The 20,627-nt window shown below is 43.9% G+C and overlaps 1 protein-coding gene across 2 annotated transcripts; it reads right to left on the bottom strand.

Annotated features, from left to right (window-relative positions):
- Nucleotides 1-1,490: 1,490 nt before the first annotated feature.
- Nucleotides 1,491-20,608, bottom strand: EIF1AD (eukaryotic translation initiation factor 1A domain containing). 2 transcript variants are annotated; one of them, XM_044270262.1, is made up of 6 exons: nucleotides 20,454-20,608; nucleotides 20,040-20,213; nucleotides 12,040-12,148; nucleotides 8,335-8,443; nucleotides 3,580-3,633; nucleotides 1,491-2,009 (listed from the first exon to the last, which is right to left on the bottom strand). In XM_044270262.1, exons 2-6 carry the CDS (start codon nucleotides 20,124-20,126, stop codon nucleotides 1,847-1,849), a joined length of 522 nt encoding a protein of 173 aa, XP_044126197.1. In that variant the 5' UTR covers nucleotides 20,127-20,213; nucleotides 20,454-20,608; the 3' UTR covers nucleotides 1,491-1,846. The 2 variants fall into 2 exon arrangements, with proteins under 2 accessions (XP_044126197.1, XP_044126198.1); XM_044270263.1 differs by lacking the exon at nucleotides 20,454-20,608 and adding an exon at nucleotides 20,297-20,432.
- Nucleotides 20,609-20,627: the final 19 nt, after the last annotated feature.

The following is a 20,627-nucleotide window of genomic DNA, read 5'->3' as shown; positions in this document are numbered from 1 at the left end:
TGTGTTAAAAAAACGATTTGATACATATGAAAATTAACCTGAGATGAGTCCTGTACGTGAGATGAGTCAGGCACAGGACTCATCTCAGGTTAATTTGCATATGTATCAAATTGTTGTTTTTTTTACACAATAAAAGCACACAGAGCTATGGGGACTGGATATTGCGGATGTGCTAGCGGCCATCTAGCAACCAATGTCCTCAGTTCTATACACAAAATCCCGGTGACAGGTTCCCTTTAAGCACATCCTCAGCATTCTGTGCTGAAATCCTGAAATTGAATCCAGCTCATAGTTGGTGTAGATTTCAGTCATCTTTTACACCTATGGTATAAATGATGATAATAAATGTGCTGGGCTGATGGCCACACCTTGCCCTAACCACACAGGGTAGCAAAAAAAAAAAAAAAAATATTATAATTAAAACACGCAGGGGGGAGATTTATCAAAACTGGTGTAACTGAAAACTGGCTTAGTTGCCCATAGGAACCAATCAGATTCCACCGTTCATTTTCCAAAGGGGCTCTGAACAGTGAAAGGTGGAGTCTGATTGCCTAATACGGGCAGCTAAGCCAGTTTTCCTTTGCACCAGTTTGGATAAATCTCCCCCAATACCTTCGTTTTGTCTGTAAGTTAAACAGCTGCAGAGATATCTGAATTTTTATACATATGCAAATGAGCATTTTGGAGCACCGGGAGGAGGGGCTGAATCCTTGGAGCACTGCTTTCATAACACCCCGGTGAAAGCTATCGTTTTAATCAGCATGATGAGCCCTACCAGGCAGTATGCCCGGTTAATCATGCCGACAGGGGCTCTTTAAGAGCGGTACACACACACACACACACACACACACACTGGTATTGTATGCTCACTCAAAACTATTTAAAACGTTATTGGGGCCCATGTGCACACGCAGTGCATCTCAAAATTTTTTGTGCAGAATCCACACATATATTGCACATATTATACATATATATAATACACAATGGGTTCATTTATTATCCGAAATACACCTATATTAGGTGTATTTCTGGCGCAGATTGCAGCACAAAGGTTATTTGTGCTGCAATCTGCAACTATTCCCCTCTCACGCCAGGTTTAAAAATGTTGGCATGGCGTGGGCAGGGAAATGGGCGCCATCTTATTCATCATTTTCTATGTGTGTTTTAGGAGTAGAAAATGGTCTAAACGCAAGTTAGCAGTCTTACATTTAGAACTGGCACTGGATGCGCCGAAGTTATGTAGAGACCGGCGCCTCTTCAAAACTTCTAAAATGCCGGTCTTCATAAAATGACCCCCAATCTATATGAAAAGCCCACAGTTTATAGGTCATTCCACCGCCATGACCATGGATCAGCGCTCCTTATAAATGATTGAAAAGTAATTTGACACGAAATATAGCAAACAAGACAGCTGACTGCTGACCCCACACCAGAGGTAGAACACACAGGTATATGGAGGCGTCTAATGATTCCACTTTTACTCAGTAAGCTCATATGTTATCTTTCTTTATAAACGTTAGTCTCCGGCTGAGACTTTAAAGCAGTCATTATAATACAAAGATGGGTGAGGCTCTCTCTTCTTCAGGAGTAATGGGAATGCATAAAGAAAGAAAAAAAAAAAAAAAAAAAAAAAAAAAAAAGTACAAAACAAGAAGACATGAGAATGAAACAAAGGCAGGACCTTCAACTCAACAGGCTGCGTAGTAAATCATTGGGTCGCAGAGGTAAAGGCCATATTTACAGCACAGGAGTCTGAAAGAAATCTATCCCAGTGCTGTGTGTCTCCGCCATCACGCACCACAGTCTCCGCTCTCTGAAAGTACTCCATTATATGGAGCCCAGATCTTCACTCTTTCTCTTCTTCCTCCTCCTCACTTTCGGATTCCTCTTCGCTGTCTTCGTAGTAGACTCGGTTAGTGTTGACAAACAGGTCACTGTCATCTTCTGAATCATCATCTTCAGACCCAGACTTATCGCATTTGGAATTCTGTGATTCTGCCCCCTTGTTGCTAAAGCAAAATAAGATTGGGGAAAAAAAAAAATTTACTCAACTCTTCACTGTTAGGCTACATGCACATGACCATATGTATTTTGTGGTCCGCAAAAAAATACAGATGACGTCCGTGTTGCATCCGTTTTTTTGGCGGATCCATTGTAACAATGGACAAGAATAAGACATGCTCTATATTTTTTTCGGAATGGACATATGGTGCGGAACAGACACGGAAACAAAATACGATTGTGTGCATGAAGCCTTAAAAGGGTACTCTGGGCTACAGATATTGACGACCTATCCTCAGCTCCAGGGACTTACAGCACAGTCACATGGCCGTATGGCCATTGTGCCTGTGTTGTGTACTGCAAACAGAGGGTCCGTAATATACGGGCACCGGCCGTGTGAACTCCTTAACACAGATGTGATCTGCAAGATACGGCAAAAGAGAGGACATCCTTTGCTTAGGATCAGAAGCCCACAGAAACACTTGGAAGCCCTTCCGTGGGCTTCCGGGTCTGTGCCGTCGCACCGCAAAAGACAAGACATGTTCTATCTTTAGCCGTATCTTGAGGATCGTGGAGCTATTCAAGTCAATGGGTCCGCACCAGAGCACAGAGTTCAAGCAGCCGGTGTCCGTGTTTTGCGGACCCCTAGTTCCGGTCTGCAACATGGGCATGGCGACCATACAGTGGATGGAAGTCAGCCACCACACTAGCATTCCAATGATTTTCACTATCCTTAAACTGACATACACTGCCTGATATCGGCAGCTATCAGAATGATGCCTGTGGAAAATGTGTTTCTTAGGCCTCATACTTACAACTGTATCCATTTCACAAAATATGGATACCAACAGTGTGTATGCCGTAATTTTCTCACAATTACCATTAGAAATGGCAATTCTGGTCTGCAAAACAGACAATAGGCAACGTTCTCTAATTTGCGGAACGGCCACATGTTGAGAGCATGAGGGGCTCATTGTTTGCAGGACAAGCTGTCACAGAGCGTTTGTTTTTTCCAAGTCTTTTGTTTTTCTGCATGAAGGTATGTGCCCCCTTCTGAACTCACTTCCCCTGTGGAAACTAGTGTAAAACACGGTAAGCCAATGCTTGGCAGGACCCGAACCAAAAGGTTTACTATTAACGTGTTTTTGCAGAAATCTCCTTAAAGTGCATCCTTCTAGAAGCTATAGGGGAGATTTATCATCTCTCTGTGCCACTTCTCAAATTTTGTCACAAGTGGCATTTTTACGCTGCTTTCTGAAAACGGGGTGCGACGAGGGCGAGGCCGGCGGGCATGATGCATTTATTTTCCTTTGTGCCCGTTTTCTGAAACAAATGAAGACAGAAAGCTGCGAGCTGCTGTAGGGTTCATTCTGGCACACGGACAGACGGTGGATGCGCCTAACTTATAAAGAGTCCTGCGCCTCGTCACAAATTGGGTGCACCCTTCAGCAGTGCAGGAGATTTCAAAGACTGATGTAAAACTACGATCTTTGATAAACCCAACCCCCTCTGTATTTACGCCTTTTCAATAAACTAAGCAAAAATACAAATTCAATGACAAAAATAAATAAATCATACCTTTCTTTTTCCAACTCCGGATTTTCTGCACCATCTTTATTGAAACCTAAAGGCCTTAAAGGTTATAAAGAGAAGAAATATTCAGATATGTTAGACTGTAAGCCTGAGGATCAGCTATGCTTTTACTCCACACCCAGGCCTCAGACATAGACGTGTCCCGTTCAGAAAACACCATCTGTGGGATTTCTCATTATGGACACTGCTTGTTTCACAGGATTGCATGGCATTATACTGATTTATAACGCTGTGTGTCTCTGCCTGACCTTGCTTCTACAGCATTATATTGATGGCTCATTTCCATGGTTACGACCACCCTGTAAATCCAGCAGCGATGGCCGTGCTTGTACACTATAGGAAAAAGTGCCATCCTATGCGCACTCTCGCAGTCCCAGCCACCAGAGAGGCCGATGCCTTTTCCTATAGTTGGCAAGCATGACCACCACTGCTGGATTACAGGGTGGTCGTAACCCGTAGATATAAACAGTGTATAATGCAATGGAAAAATGAATTTAGACTGCAGAGGAGGCAATATGGACAATCAGAATACATTAGTAAGTGCCTTGTATTAACTTTTTCTACATGATAAATGCCATTTGCGGAAGTGACACAACAGCTTTTAGTCTTTCATATAGAAAATCCTGCACACGGATACAATTCTTCTCAACGGCTGGTTTTTAGGGAAATTCCTGATCCAGGGCAGAAAGTGACAACTGTCACCTTCTATACAGTTATTCCAATCAGCACATTTAAAGAATATTTTCATATACCATTATCCTGCATGTTCAAAAATAGATCTAGAAAAAAAAAAATATATACATACACACATATATATATATATATATATATATATATATATCTCTCTTACTGAAATTCCTTGTCAATCTGACATTACAACCCGTGTAACTAAGGGACGGTACAATTTTTTTTGTTTCCACTTTTCCTACATAATCAGACATAATCTATAGAATGCCGCCAATGCTTGAACCTGGTGGCCGTTGATAGACAAAACTTTTATTCCCCCGTGCTCATAATATTTTAGTGACTGGGGGTGAATTTGGCTCCCATCATCATGCCAAATTCTGTAGGTCTGTGGGTAGAAAAGAAAAATCAAAGGGGCAGTAACAATTAAAACGTGATGTTTATTATTATAACTAAAACAAGTAAGGTCCCCTTACAAGACAAACAAACAGATACGGTCGGGTCCTATGTACAGGTGTATCACTAGATCAGTGACCCACTGTACCCAGGATCCCTAGGGCGAGCCCTTTATAAGAGTGTGCGGACCCCAAAGGTCAGGAGGTGCCACAAATAGTGCTAATAAACCCCGGCAAGGGTGTCCTAGATCCCAATTGGAGAGCAGGGACGAACCCAGGTGGGATAGAAAATAAGGATGGGTCTTACCGGTACCGGGGCAAACCGTGCTTGGTTGTAAACAGTCACGGCAGACGACCAAGGTAAATCCTTGTTCTAGCACATGGATAGGATGTTCCGGTCCGGGGGAAGGGTGCTTCGTAGGTAGGAGGTTGCCTTTTGGGGAAGGGGCCGCAGGGGGAACAACTGTCCCTGTAGCGCCCTACTTGACCTACTGTGACCCTGTTACCCTAACACGGGATCCGTGCCCCGCAAGGGGTGGTCCCGTCCGGAACCTTTCCCTGCGATAAGGTCCCTAAGAGACCCTGTCAGGGTAATGGAGAGGGGAACACCCAGTCTGAGACTAAGGTGGTAATAACACCGTGGGCAAATTGAGGGAATGCTCATAAGCCCCTAAGTGTATGTGGTATGCTCATATGTCCCTACGCGTTTCGTCAAAAAAATGGAACATACATAAAAAGCGTACTAGTACTGACAACCTCTTGAGTCATCAGGGGACAGGGGTTGGTACTAGTGGCTGTGGTCCAAGTCACCAGGCGTCGGTGTTGTAGTACTAAACGCCCGTGGCCTAGACCAGACTAAATGGGTCATTAGGTATACTTAGTCTATTTGCAAGAGTCCTAACAGCCACATAAGAAACTAAGCTTATGCTGGGCTAGTAGGAGGGAGGTACTGGCTACCTCCAACCACTTAATGGTGAGTAACGTGGTTGATACTGTAGCTAGAGTGCGTATGGCATATCCAGGTACATCTGAAACACAAAAATAAAAAGCGTAGAAACGCCCCATGAACTGCTGAAATGAGAAAAGGCAGCATACACAAGTACAATGGTCCCCTAAAGCAATGTGTGGATGCATAATCTCCAAACATAAAGGTGGGGATTCTGGCAGTAAAAGATGCTTGTACTTACAGTCAAAGCCTTGGTGCGTATGGCATCCAACTGGCTAGGCCGGCGTCATTCCGTTTTGTTGAGGCCGGATGTATGGCGTCTGGCAGCGCTATTCAGTGCGCCGCTACTGTTTTTAAATCATAAGGGGACGCTGCGCATGCGTGCACCACTCTCCATTGGGTGGCGCAAGTTGATGATGTAGCGCAGTCAGAGGACCTGACGGTCCCAGTCTGATGACGCGGCCCAAGTTCTGGGTCACGTGTGCAGCGTCATCAGTCAGGAGCGCCGCGGCCGTCCCTCCGCTATGTCCACGCCCACATCCCAGTCCGTCCATCACCAGGCCGGTGACTGCTGCTGAATGGGCGGAGCTGGGTGACGCTGGGAGGGCGGAGATCGTAGCGTCTCCGAGAGGCTGAGAGGGTGGAGCTGAGTGTATCCTTCAGACTCAGCTGCTACAGGCCACTCGCAGGTAATTGGTCCATGGAGGATCATAGTTACAGGACCTCCATGCCGGACAACAAAGTGGATATTTAATGGCAGGGAAAACCACCCTGACTAGCAATAGGTACCCTATCTTTATTGTTAATGCAGAGACAAACAACCCCTGTCCCCTGATGACTCAAGAGGTTGTCAGTACTAGTACGCTTTTTATGTATGTTCCATTTTTTTGACGAAACGCGTAGGGACATATGAGCATACCACATACACTTAGGGGCTTATGAGCATTCCCTCAATTTGCCCACGGTGTTATTACCACCTTAGTCTCAGACTGGGTGTTCCCCTCTCCATTACCCTGACAGGGTCTCTTAGGGACCTTATCGCAGGGAAAGGTTCCGGACGGGACCACCCCTTGCGGGGCACGGATCCCGTGTTAGGGTAACAGGGTCACAGTAGGTCAAGTAGGGCGCTACAGGGACAGTTGTTCCCCCTGCGGCCCCTTCCCCAAAAGGCAACCTCCTACCTACGAAGCACCCTTCCCCCGGACCGGAACATCCTATCCATGTGCTAGAACAAGGATTTACCTTGGTCGTCTGCCGTGACTGTTTACAACCAAGCACGGTTTGCCCCGGTACCGGTAAGACCCATCCTTATTTTCTATCCCACCTGGGTTCGTCCCTGCTCTCCAATTGGGATCTAGGACACCCTTGCCGGGGTTTATTAGCACTATTTGTGGCACCTCCTGACCTTTGGGGTCCGCACACTCTTATAAAGGGCTCGCCCTAGGGATCCTGGGTACAGTGGGTCACTGATCTAGTGATACACCTGTACATAGGACCCGACCGTATCTGTTTGTTTGTCTTGTAAGGGGACCTTACTTGTTTTAGTTATAATAATAAACATCACGTTTTAATTGTTACTGCCCCTTTGATTTTTCTCTTACGCTTGACAGCAGTATATTGGCGAGAGGTGCATTCGCACCGCTCTCACCCTTATAGGACGACTCAATAAATTCTTTTTCCTTTCATTACTCCTGTGGGTAGAAAATGCTATGAAAGAGCCCAAAGTAAAGGAAGGCTTTCTTTTGGCTTGTATCTAATATGCTGTCATTCACGTTTCTTTCTGGTGGTAAAAGAACTTTACCTACAGACTACCAGAGCAGTGTTGGCGGCTACCAGGCATTTCTATTATGGACGACTCTTTCCGTTCAGCAAATTGTGGAATGCACATGGGCGGCATCCTTGTTCTGTGGATCCGCAAAACGCGGCGTGGTCGTGTGCATGAGCCCTTACACAGATCTTTGTATAGGCATGTAGGAAGAAAATGTCTTTACAGCTCTTTTAGTGCAGATTTTTCTAGGGCCCCATGCACACCACTGGATGTGTTTTGCAGTCCGCATGGCAAACTGCTACAGAAATGTCCTATCCTTGTCCGCAAATGGGCCAAACTGATGGCATCTTTTACGGCCTTACTTAAATAAACTTTAGCAAAGTGAGAATGCAGCACACTGTAAGCCTTACTTAAATGTAGATGCAGTTGTGTGCATGAGGTCTAAGGATGGAGATCAATGAAGAAAAACACATCCTGAAAAATATCCTAGCGATAGCCCTTCAAAATACCTCTTTAAAAGGGTTATTCTGGAAAAGATATTAATGGCTCATCCTCACGTTAGGTCATCATTATCACATCGGCGGGGGTCCGAGTCCCAACACTCCTGCCGATCAACTGTTTTAGGGAGCCGCCACGCTCGCCTGAGCAATACAGGCTCCCAGCAGCTTTTCAAGCACAGCGCCGTATAGTGGCAGTGTTTGGTATTGCAGCTCAGCCCCATTGACTTGAATGGGGCTGAGCTGCAACAAGGCCACATGACCAATGTATGGCGACATCACACAGCCTAGGAAAAGGCTGCGGTGCTCACAGAGCGCCACCCTCTTCTACTAGCTGATTGGCTGGGTCCAGGGTGTCGGACGCCCCCAATCTGATATCTTTTCCTGGATAACCCTTTTAACATATAAAGTAACTATGGCAAAATATGAGTAAATAAAAACCCGTCTTACCATAAGCCTTCTTTCTGAAGGAGGCGCTGATGGTCCTTATATATGATAAAAGTGATCTCTGCCTTCACCTTTTCTCCTTCAGCAATAGGATCAACAATAACAAAATCACCTGAGCGGAAGAAACAAGAAGATATCAAACGATGGAAAAGTGAATGTCCGTCACTCATCTTAACCCCTTTGTGCATTATGACGTAACTGTACATCATAATGAGTGAGGGGGATGTATGGAGCAAGCCTCTGCAGGTATCATACAGCTGGCATCCGCACACACTGACAGGAAGCGGCGATTGCGCCTCCCCTGTCGTTTAACCACTCAGATGCCGTGATCAACGCTGATCACTGCACCTGTGAGTGGAGGCAGAAGGATGCGGTTCCCTCTGCCTTCCGATCGGAGCCCCCCACAGTGAAATTTTAGGGCTCCGATCGGCTGCAATGGCAGCCTGGACGCTGCTGATGCGATTCAGGCCTGCCATAGCGTTCTCTATACTGACGTATGCATGAGGCATAGCTCAGAATGGACAGTGTGAAAATGCTATTCACCCTAATAGAGATCTAATAGGGTGAATTAGAAGAGGGGTTCCAAAGATTGCATGTACTAGGCTCAGTGTAATAGTTTTAAAATGGAAAAAGTGGAAAAAAAAAAAAAAAAGTTAATAAAAAAATAAAAATTTTAAAATCACCCCCTCTTCCCAATTTTACACACTATATTATTTATTATATATATATATATTTATTATACACAATTAAAATATATTAGGCATCGCTGCGTCTGAAAATGTCTGAACTATTAAACCACTTCAGCCCCGCTAGCTGAAACACCCTTAATGACCAGACCACCTTTTACACTTCTGCACTACACTACTTTCACCGTTTATCGCTCGGTCATGCAACTTACCACCCAAATGAATTTTACCTCCTTTTCTTCTCACTAATAGAGCTTTCATTTGGTGGCATTTCATTGCTGCTGACATTTTTTTGTTATTAATCGAAATTTTTTCAAAAAATGACATTTTTCACTTTCAGTTGTAAATTTACAAAAAAAAAAAAAAAAAAAAAAAAAAAAAATCGCTAAATTTATTGTTCTACATGTCCTTGATAAAAAAAAAAAAAAATGTTTGGGTAAAAGTTATAGCGTTTACAAGCTATGGTACAAAAATTTGAATTTCTGCTTTTTGAAGCAGCTCTGACTTTCTGAGCACCTGTCATGTTTCCTGAGGTTTTACAATGCCCAGACAGTAGAAAAACCCCACAAATGACCCCATTTCGGAAAGTAGACACCCTAAGGTATTCGCTGATGGGCATAGTGAGTTCGTGGAAGTTTTTCTTTTTTGTCACAAGTTAGCGGAAAATGATGATTTTTTTTTTCCTTACAAAGTCTCATATTCCACTAACTTGTGACAAAATATAAAAACTTCCATGAACTCACTATGCCCATCATGAAATACCTTGGGGTGTCTTCTTTCCAAAATGGGGTCACTTGTGGGGTAGTTATACTGCCCTGGCATTTTAGGGGCCCAGATGTGTGAGAAGTAGTTTAAAATCAAAATCTGTAAAAAATGCCATGTGAAATCCGAAAGGTGCTCTTTGGAATTTGGGCCCCTTTGCCCACCTAGGCTGCAAAAAAGTGTCACACATGTGGTATCGCCGTACTCAGGAGAAGTTGGGGAATGTGTTTTGGGGTGTCATTTTACATATACCCATGCTGGGTGAGATAAATATCTTGGTCAAATGCCAACTTTGTATAGAAGAAAAAAAAAAAAAAAAAAAAAGGGGGAAAAGTTGTCTTTTGCCGAGATATTTCTCTCACCCAGCATGGGTATATGTAAAATGACATCCCAAAACACATTCCCCAACTTCTCCGAGTACAGCGATACCACAAGCGAGACACTTTTTTTGCAGATAATGTGTTATCTGGCTTCTGATTAGTTTTTTTAAAAATCATCAGCTTGCCAGCCAGGATCATTGGCTGGCAAGCTGATGACGTGACCCCCCTCGAACTTTTGCCGTCCCGCGATGCGCGGGCCGGCTAAGCACGTCATCTCGCGCCTCGCAAGATGACGCATATATGCGTGACTCTGCCTGGGACTGCCGCCTCCGGACCGCGATCCTGCGTTAGGCGGTCCTGAGGTGGTTAAAATGTAAAAAAATAAAATAAAAATCCTGTACGGTGAGCACAGTAACAGAACACACAATTCGCCATTTTTTGTCATCTTGTCCCCCCGCCAAAATTAAAGAACAGTACATACCACAAAAATGGTACCAATAAAAAAATTGTTACAAAAAAAAATAAAAAATGCCCTCATACAGCTCTATTCACCCAAATATAAAAGTTATGGCTGCCAGAATATATGTCAATGCATTTTTTTCTAAAGTTTTTATTATTATTTGTTTAAAGTAGTAAAACAAAAACAAGTTTGGTATTGCCGTATTTGTATTGAGCAGCAGAATAAGGACGTCATGTCATTTATAGCGCATAGTGAACGCTGTGATGTCAAAAATTTTCTCCTGTTTTCCAATACAAGATATGGTAAATTAAATGGTGGCATTAAAAAATACATCTTGTCCTGCAAAAAAAAATAAGCCCTCATATAGCTATGTGAACGGGAAAAAAAAAAAAAAAAGTTATGGTTATCGGAACATTTTTTCTTATTCAAATGTTCAGATTTTTTTTTCCATCTACAATTTTAGTGTATTTGATTACTAGAATGGTCTCTGCTTCAGGCCTCATGGACATAAACGTAAGCCACCCGTGCTGGTCAGCGATCCGCAATATACTGCAAAAGAAAGGACATGTCCTATCTTTTGCAGTGCATTGGCACGGACCCAAAAGCCCACGGAAGAGCTTTCAAATGCTTCCAATCCATGCCTCTGCTCTGACTCGTATCTTGTAGACTAAGGACCCATTTAAGTTAATGGGGAACTCACACTGCCGGTGCGTGTACATTGTGGACCCGCCGTTTACAGTCCGCAATACGGGCATGGATGGCTTACAGTCGTGTGAATGGGTCCCCACACTGAATTCATCAAAAAACTGCTCTGTTAGATCGATCTGAAGCCCTTATCTGTACATTCTTAAACAGACAAATTTGTATCCGTGTGATAAGAGTTTAGTCGAAATGATTGTTCATGAGCTGTCAGGAATTCAGCGATAAAGGCTACAGATGGAGCTGTCGTCTGATGGATTCAGTGTGAAGCAGAGCCCCCTAGTCAAATGTACTAAAACCTATAGAAGAAAAACTGCACAAAAATGTAACAAAGACCAAATGACAAAGGAGTTTAACCCAAAATGAGTAATATGCAACAAAAATAAAAAAATTCCCCCAATGGTCTCCATAGCCTTTAGCTCCCTGAGGTCTCACATGATGCACCTCCCACAGACTGCTATGATCCCATACTGTACTTTCATACGCCTCTGATTTTATACAGACGCACATGGAGGTTTTTTTCTCACAGTTCATACATAAAGAATAATGTGCCATGTTCCAGCGCACGCCATACTATGAACCTTACAGGCTTTTTTTCAACACTTTTTTCCCCTACTTAAGTTAATGGGTAAAAAATAGCCACAAATTCACCAAAAAAACAACAGGGTGGAAAGTCCATTGACTACAACGACACATCTTGTCCCAGCAGTAAATCACTGCATGATTTAGTATGGAACATTTTGTTATTGTACATTTTTGACAGTTTGAGGGATTTTATTACCTCTCTTGATCCAGATGTTCTTTCGGAATTTTGTGGGCATACTGGCCAAGAACCGTTCACCGTCAGCTGTCTCCACCTCATGAAGATTATTGCCAGGACTTCCTAAAACCTTAAAATAAAAAGGAATGTGAACAATTACACACATTTTACACACATCCACAGCTTTGATGCCCATAGAAAAATAATTGTATGTGATGTAGTTAAAAAGGGGGGGGGGGGGGGGGGAAGGGCTATGTGGTTCTGACCGCAGTGGTGACAGTCACAGGTGTCGTATGCTGCTGAGGCCAGTGGTTCACTACAGTGGTCACATGCTCTATACAGGACCATTATCACAGCACATCAGCCAAAACAGTAAGTCATGCTGGATCAGGGGGGTAAGGGTCAATTCGCTAACAGCTTTCCTGCCATAGAAAAGATAAATTAATCTCAACAACACTTTTAAAGGGAATGTGTCAGAATTTTTTTTCTGCCAGTAAAATCCAGATAGTAACACTTTTTTTTTTTTAAACCAGTTTTTATTGTCAGATTGCAAATTTTTTAAATTTTATTTAGCGAACAAGATTAGGGGCACTGGGAGTAGATAAGCTGTGATATCACCTATTGTGAATGGTGGATTGTGTGTTATCTATACAGCGGGGTGATATGTCATTTTAATCTTGCCTGTAATAAGCAGATAACTGCCTTAGGCCTCTTTCACACGGGCGTCGCATGTGAAGGCTGGATAGGATGCCGGGCACGTTGCGGGAAAATGCTAGATTTTTCCGCGTTAGTGCAAAGCGTTTTAATGCGTTGTGCACGCGCGTGAGAAAAATCGGCATGTTTGGTACCCAGACCCTAACCAGGACTTCTTCACAGAAGTTCCGGTTTGGTTTAGGTGTTGTGTAGATTTTATTATTTTCCCTTATAACATGGTTATAGGGGAAAATAATAGCATTCTTAATACACAATGCTAAGTAAATTAGGGATGGAGGGGTTAAAAAAATAAAATTATTAAACTCACCTCATCCACTTGTTCACGCAGCCCGGCTTGTCTTCTTTGAGGACCTGGGAGGAAAAGGACCTTTGGTGACGGGACTGCGCTCATCACATGGTCCATCACCATTGTGATGAGTGCAGTGACGTCACCAATTTTTTTTTTTTATGCAACACCCGTGTGAGTATAAGAGAACCAAGATAACCCAATAGGGGGGGGGGGGGGGGGGGGGGGGGGGAAATAAGGGTGCTGTCATAGGCTCTGGTAAATCAAATTACCTGTAAGTAAATCATAATTTTTTTCCTTCGCCCATGAAAGCACCACAAGAGATTTACTAGAGGAAAAATCAGGGTGGGAGAGTAGAAAGAAGGACGACCCCGGAGAGGAGTTCAAATCAAGCCGATAGTGTTTGAAAAAGGTTGAAGGAGAAGACCAGGTAGCCGCTCTGCAAATATTCTCTATGGGAACAGAGGATCTTTACGCCCAGGAAGTAGCAACTGCCCTGGTAGAATGTGCCTTAAGACCCACCGGAGGAGACAACCCAGAATCAAGATAAGACAAAGATAAAGCAGAGACAATCCCACTTAGCTATAGAACTTTTTGTGTCCGCCTTTACCTCATTCACTTCTTGAAAGAGTACAAAGAATGAAGAAGATCTGCACAGTCTTTAGTGCGAGGTAATTAATCAAGGTTCTTCTAACGTCTAGGCAGTGAAGAAATTTTTCTTCTGACCCAGGGTTTCTAAACAGTGTAGGGAGAACAATCTCCTGGGACCTATGAAATTTGGAAACTACTTTTGTAAGAAAAGCTGGGTCTGGCCAAATCAAAACTTTATCCTCTAAAATAGTGGTATATGGAGTATTAATGGAGATGGCCTGAATCTTAATAATCCTGCAAGCAAATGTTAAGGCTATTAGAAGGCACAACTTCAAGGTGAGACATTTAATGGGGATGGTCTCTAAAGGCTCAAATGGAGCTAGAGTTAAAACCTTTAACACTAGGTTAAAATCCCAGGGAGGAGGTCTAGTGGAAGTTGTTGGGGTAAATCTGGCTACTGCTCTAAAGAACCTAGACCCCTGCTATGTCTTGATAAAACAAAGCTGACAGAGCGGAAACGTATACCTTCAAAGTACTACTTGCTAGCTCTAAATCCAGTCCCTTTTAAAGAAACTCTAAAATTAGATGAATGGGAGCAGAAGAGGGGATGTCATTAATCTGGATCTGAACAAAGTCTAGGAATTTTTGCCAAACCCTAGCATAAATAGCCACCGTCACTTATTTCCTACTCTTAAGAAGGGTAGAGATTAGGGCGTCAGAGAATCCCTTCTTACTTAACAAGTACCTTTCAAGTTCCAGGCTGTTAAATGGAGATTATTTTATGCTGGGGTGAAAAACAGGGCCTTGGCTCAATAGATTCCAGTTCTCAGGAAGAACCCAGGGATCCGAGATTGACATCATTCGGAGCCACGTAAACCAAGATCTTCTTGGCCAAAATGAGGCAATGAGAATAACTCTCGCCCCATCTTCCCTGATATTCCATAAAACACGAGGAATCAAGGGAAAAAAGGAGGAAAGGCATAAGCTAGCGGAAAATTCCAGTTCTGAAGAAAAGCATCTATCCCACAAGGGGATCCCGCCAGTTCTAGGGAGAAGAATCTCTTGACCTTCCTGTTCTGGTAAGTAGCAAAGAGGTCGATGTCTGGTTGTCCCCAGGAGGGCCATTCTTTTCTTGAAAATGGATTGGTCTAGAGCCCATTCGCCCTGAGAGAAAAGAAAATGGTGACTCAAAGTCTGCCTGTCCATTTTCCACGCCTCCGATATGTACTGCTGAGATCGAGGCAAAGTCTTTTTCTGCTAATAGGAGGATTTCCTGGCCTTCCTGCATCAGAGTTCTGCACCTTGTGCCCCCCTGTTTGTTCAGATACGAGACTACTGTCTTGTTGTCTGTCATGACCCTGAGATCTTTTCCTCTTGGGAGGACAGAGCTTATTGCAAGGGGTACCGCAGTTAGTTATTTTGGGTTGGAGGATCCTCTTTCCTGGATATCCCTCCAATGACCCTGAAGGGAGATCTCTTGGATGTGAGCACCCCACCCCCAGGGGCTTGTGTCTGTAGTTAGACATATCAGGTCTTTCAGCTTCCATGACACTCCCTGAATCAGATTCTTCTCCTCCAGCTATGAAGAGTAAGGTCCGATAATCTTTTTGCCTCTACGGAGTCGTTCTTCTCCCAGAATGACAGGATTTCCCACTGGAGTACCCTCGAGTGGAGTTGTGCCCGTCTGTGATCACTGGGTTTCTGATCAGATCTCAGATTTTTTTCCTGGACAAGGATTACTTTTTCCTGTGGTAAAAACATTTCTGGCAGGAGGAATTTAATATCAGTCCCAGAAAAGACTGTCTTCTGGTGGGATCTAGTCTTGATTTTTCCGGATTCAAAATCCAGTCCAACTTGTTCAGAATTTCTGATACTGTCAATACTGCTGCTCTGCAAGTTTCTTCTGTTCCCCCTACTATCAGAAAATCATCCAGATATGGTCTGAAGAGAAAATCTGCCATTTCTGCAATTATTTTCATAAATACTCTTGGAGCCATGGACAGGACAAACGGGAGAGCCCGGAACTGAAAATGTCGAAGGTGACCCCCCTATTCTCACTGCGACGCTTAGAAAATTGTGATGCTCTAGAAATATTGGGACATGATAATATGCATCTTTGAGATAGAGTACTGCCATGAAACAGTGAGGAGGAAGAAGGTTTATGGCTGATTTTATAGTTTCCATTTTGAACTTTATCTGTAAAAACCGGTTCAATTTTTTTAGGTTTATTTTTGTCCTGAAGGACCCATCCGTTTTTATCAATAAAAACAGGGGAGAGTAAAACCTCTCGCCTTCTTCCGCTTTTGTTACTGGCACTAAAACAGATTTTTCTACTAATTTTAGCACCTCGTTTTCCATGGCCGAATTTCCTAGAGCCGAGGCCTGATCTTTTGTAATTAAGAATCTTGCTGGCGGTAAGAACGAAATTCTAGTTTTAATCCGTTGTGAATGGTGTCTAGTATCGATGAACTTGAAGAAATCTGGGACCAGGCAGGGAAAAAAAAAAATATTCAGTCTGCCCCCTACCTGACTTCTGGCGTCATTGCTGGTCTTGTTTCTTTTGGTCTCCAAAGGATTGTTTGAAAAAGTAATTTCTACCTCTCCTTTGGTTCCAAAATCTGTCCTCCCTGGATTTTATTTGTCCCTTCTTTGACTGACTTCTAAACCCCGGGAACTCTCTCTTTTTGTAGGCCATGTAGAGTTGGTCCAAAAAGGTACTCCCCTTCGCAAGGGACCCCACATAGTTTATTTTTAGATGGGAAGTCTTCCACCCAATTTTTAGAGTGCTCTACGGGCCGAGTTAGACAAAGCTGCAGATCTGTCCGCCAGTCTAAACAGAGTCAGCTGAGGCATCAGCCAAGAAGTCAGCTGCTTTTTTTGGCAATTCAATAAAATTTCTTCTACCGGGCATCTATTTTTTAATTGATTTTCTAATTCAGAGAGCCATACTATCAGAGACCGGGTCGTACAAGTAGAGGCTATGCTCAGTCTGAACGAAGACGCTTCCCATGCCCCTTTTAAAAAGGTATCAGCTTTTTTATCCAGTGGGTCCTTTAATATCCCCATATCATCGAAGGGAAGAGCCGTCTTCCTAGATACTTTAGAAATGGCTACGTCTATTCTTGGTGCTTTATCCAATGTGACACAATCTTCCTCTTTGAAGGGATATTTACGTTTAAGATTTTTAGATAAGTAAACTTCTGTTTTTGATTAAAGCTGAAACATTTTTATGAACCAGAAAGGTGCTATGGTGTCTAGATTCTAGCCCCCCCAAACATAATATCCTGGATGAACCTGGATTATTTTGTCTCTTTAATGCCCATAGTTGAACGTACAGCTTTTAGGAGTTTCTGTCTTCTATAGTGAAACATGGTCTACCACTTATTTCACCTTCTTCAGAAGATTATAGGGATGAATCATCAGACTGCCCATATAATGAGGAATGTATGTAGTCTTCACCAGAATCAGACAAAATATGTTCCTGTACAGTATTCTCGTCTTATTTTAGACTCTTTTTTACATGATAAGGTAGAATTAACTTCCGATTTGACTAGTGCCTGAAGACATTTGTAAAAAGATGGCGATTCTTCAGCCACCGTTTTATCAATACATGACTGACACATCCTCTTCTCCCATTCAGATGGCAACCAAGTTTTACAAAGAACACATTCCTTATTCTTCCTTTTTGTCACCACCTTCTTAGGTTTTGTCTGTAAAACATTAGTATAAGTACATCCGCAGAGAGAAGCACAACATTATGCCCAGAGCACTCACCTCTTCAGAGATACCAAGGCTGGAAGGACTGCAGACTTCTACGTGCTTGTCCTCCTCCATGCTGCTTCTGTTACTGCGCCAGAGCGCTGCTAGGATGCCGGCAGTGCGCCCTTAGTCATAGGCGCTTCTGTGATGACGTCACATCTGACGCGTGCGCCGGTCTTGTGACACATGCTGCTCTCCCTGGCCCAACTCCTTGCTGGAAGCTCCTCCCCCTGGGGTGCGGAAGTCCGTGCCTCTAATGCATCACCGATGCCACCAGGCCCTGCATGCTCCAGCACACAAAGTACTCCCTCAGGCGTTTGGCTGTCCGTCCCATCGCACCCGAGATGCTGCAATATAATCCTGGGAACAGCAGGTACGACGGGGAGAAATCCAGTCCGCTATAGGGGTCAGCGTAGGAGCACCACAAGAGGGAGGGAACCTGAAAGGAAAAACTGCAGGCTTCCCCAGACAGGAAACCACACTGAATTGGGAGGAGAGTGTCCGCCCTTTTATTCTGCAGGTTTCTTGTCTGTGGAGGCGGATCGTCTCTCCCTCGTTGTGCTGTCAAGGGCGAAGGGAAAAAAAATTTATTTTATTTTTATGCCGTTCACCAGATGGGTTGGATCACATATTTTTATAGAGCAGGTTGTTACGGACAGGTTAACACCTAATATGTCTATTTTATTATTTTACACAATAAAAGCATTTTTGAAAAAAATCCTGTTTTTGTGTTTATTTTCTAAAAGCCATATTTTTTATATTTTTTGGCCGAATGTCTTATGTAGAGGCTCATTTTTTGCGGGATGAGGTGACGGTTTGATTGGTACAAATTTTGGGTACATATGACACTTTTTATACCATCTTTGTGAAGTGAGGTAGTCAAAATTGCAATTTCATCTTTTTTTTTTTTTTTTTATGGTGTTCACTGTGCGGTAAAAGTAACGTGATCCTTTTATAGATCAGGTCATTACGGACACGGCGATACCAAACATGTTTAGTGTTTTTATTTTTTACCAATGATCTGTTTTTACATTAATTACAGTTAGAAGCATGGTGTTTTTTTATTTTATTTTTTTACCTAGACCTAGTTGATTCTTCAAGATAGAGTGGGTCTGATGCATCTGCAGTACACTGTAGTGTACTGCAGTGTATTTTCAAGTACACTAAGCCTGATCAGGTTCAGATATACCATGGCAAGCCGGAAGCCTGTGAAGGCGTCTGGTTGCCACAGTAACCATGGGGACGCTGCCACAGCAGCCCGATGGGGAAAGGGGAGAGCGCAGAGGGGAGGACAGCCACGCTGGCCATCCTGAACTGGGGGTAGGGGGTTAGCACTTCTAATAGTGCAGTGAGGGTACGATCCCTCTGGATGAGAGCTGGCAGCAGCAGCACCATGCGATCCCCCCTCCACAAAGTACAAGAGGGGAAGGCGGGTGTTTGTGTTCTGTCCAGCAGCGTTGATGGAAGGAGAAGAGGAGTTAACCCTTAAAGATCAGCAGCTGCCACAGTAGAGCAGCGACTCGATTGTTAGCCCCTTCCATACAGCGGACCACAGCATGGAAGGGGTTATATCTGCTGTTTCAAGCAGAGTGTCACTGACACTCTGCACCCTCGGCCATCCTGTTGGGGGGAGGAAGAGAGACAGTGCGCGCTCCCGCATGGAGCCTGAAGGAGTTACAGAGAATCCGTCAGATGACGGATTCTCTGTAAACTCACCGAGTGCAGCCTGCTGGGCATAGGAAGCACAGAAAGCTGTAGAATCAAAACGATAAAAGATAAATACAACCAATTGGAGAAATGATTTTCTCCACATAATAAAATTAGTTTAAAAACTTTTTTTTTTTTTTAACAAAGGTGTCCATCCCCTTTAAGAGAAAGCAGCGCTTACATGAGCGCCGCCGTCTCTTCACTATACCTGCCAGCCGTTCCAACTGCAATTCCAACTCCATCCTATTCAGTTAGCTCCCCACCTATTAATATTACAAAAGTGGACAACCCGTTTAAATAGGTCATTCCCTTTAAAGGCGTTTTCTGATATTTGTATACTGATGACCTATCCTCTGGACACCCGGGACCCCTGACAATCAGCTGTTTGAGAAGGCACCTGTGCTCTTGTGAGTGCCACTGCCTTCTCTCTGCTTTTTTAGGTCAGTGACGACACGTTCAGCTCAGCCCCATAGAAGTGAATGATACCAAGCCCAGCCTCTATACAACGTACGACGAGCTGAGAGAAGGATGCGGCACTCACAGGTTCGCCGCTGCCTTTTCAAAACAGCTGATCTGAGGGTGTCCCAGGTGTCAGACCACCACCAATCAGATACTGATGACTAGGGATGAGCGAACTTGTGTTTTCAAGTTTGGCGTACAAGGTTCGGGTTATCTAAGAATTCCGTTGTGGATTCGGCTACGACGGACCATATGGTCCGTGGTAGAGGAATACATAGCAGAATTCTTAGATAACCCGAACCCTGTACGCTGAACTTGAAAACACAACTGATGACCAATTCAGAGGAGAAGTCATTTGTATAAAAATCCTGGAAACCCCCTTTAAGTCTCCCTGGACTTGACAGAAGACAGATTTCTGCCCACAAGGTGTACGTTCAGCTCCGTCTTCAGAAGGAGAGATTTCCTGAAGCGTTTATAGGACGGGTGGTAACGTGCGGACACTCACTCTCACTATGCGCTGATTCTCAGAAGGCTGAACATAATCCAGAAGAACCTCCTTCACCACATGTTTTCTTTTGGTCGCCTTGGACATGGTCTTGGGTGTAAACAGTGAAGGGTATTCCAGGAGATAAGGGTCTTCTCCGCTGCTGCTTCTTCAAAACATTGCAAGGAGGACTACCTAAAACACAATGTAAAGGACCATAAACGTCTGCATTATACAGCATTCCTCATCAATGGGGATGATAGAGGAGCCGCACCAACCGGGAAACTACAACTCCCAGCATGCCCTGGCAGCCACGCTGGTGGATCTGAGCCTGTACACAGGGTATAATAACACGCTCTGTATAAAGGCAGGCTGCACCCAGCAAGGTACAGGCGCCCACACATCTATGGTAACACTCATGACGTTTACACTTACCACTAAGTATCACATGTGTTCTGTGAGCTGCCGCTTCCGGGCTCTAATCACTAACTCTGGCATGGCAGTGTCTAAACTCCATGCGCCTTAAGGCCCTTCTGACGTCACAGGGTCATGTGACACTGGAAGCCTGAATCCGAAAGTGACCGCGCGCCTCACCGTTAACACCACGAA

The sequence above is a fragment of the Bufo gargarizans genome, chromosome 10 (genome assembly GCF_014858855.1).
Source record: "Bufo gargarizans isolate SCDJY-AF-19 chromosome 10, ASM1485885v1, whole genome shotgun sequence".
Taxonomy (NCBI): Eukaryota; Metazoa; Chordata; class Amphibia; order Anura; family Bufonidae; genus Bufo; species Bufo gargarizans.
This window is presented reverse-complemented; position numbering and strand designations above follow the sequence as displayed.

Coding starts and splice junctions, on each gene's coding strand:
- EIF1AD (XM_044270262.1), bottom strand. CDS start 20,126: ATGTCCAAGGCGACCAAAAGAAAACATGTGGTGAAGGAGGTTCTTCTG. Junction 8,444..12,039: donor GAACATCTGGATCAAGAGAG/GTAATAAAATCC, acceptor TCTTCCGCTCAG/GTGATTTTGTTATTGTTGAT. Junction 2,010..3,579: donor CCGGAGTTGGAAAAAGAAAG/GTATGATTTATT, acceptor ATTTTGCTTTAG/CAACAAGGGGGCAGAATCAC.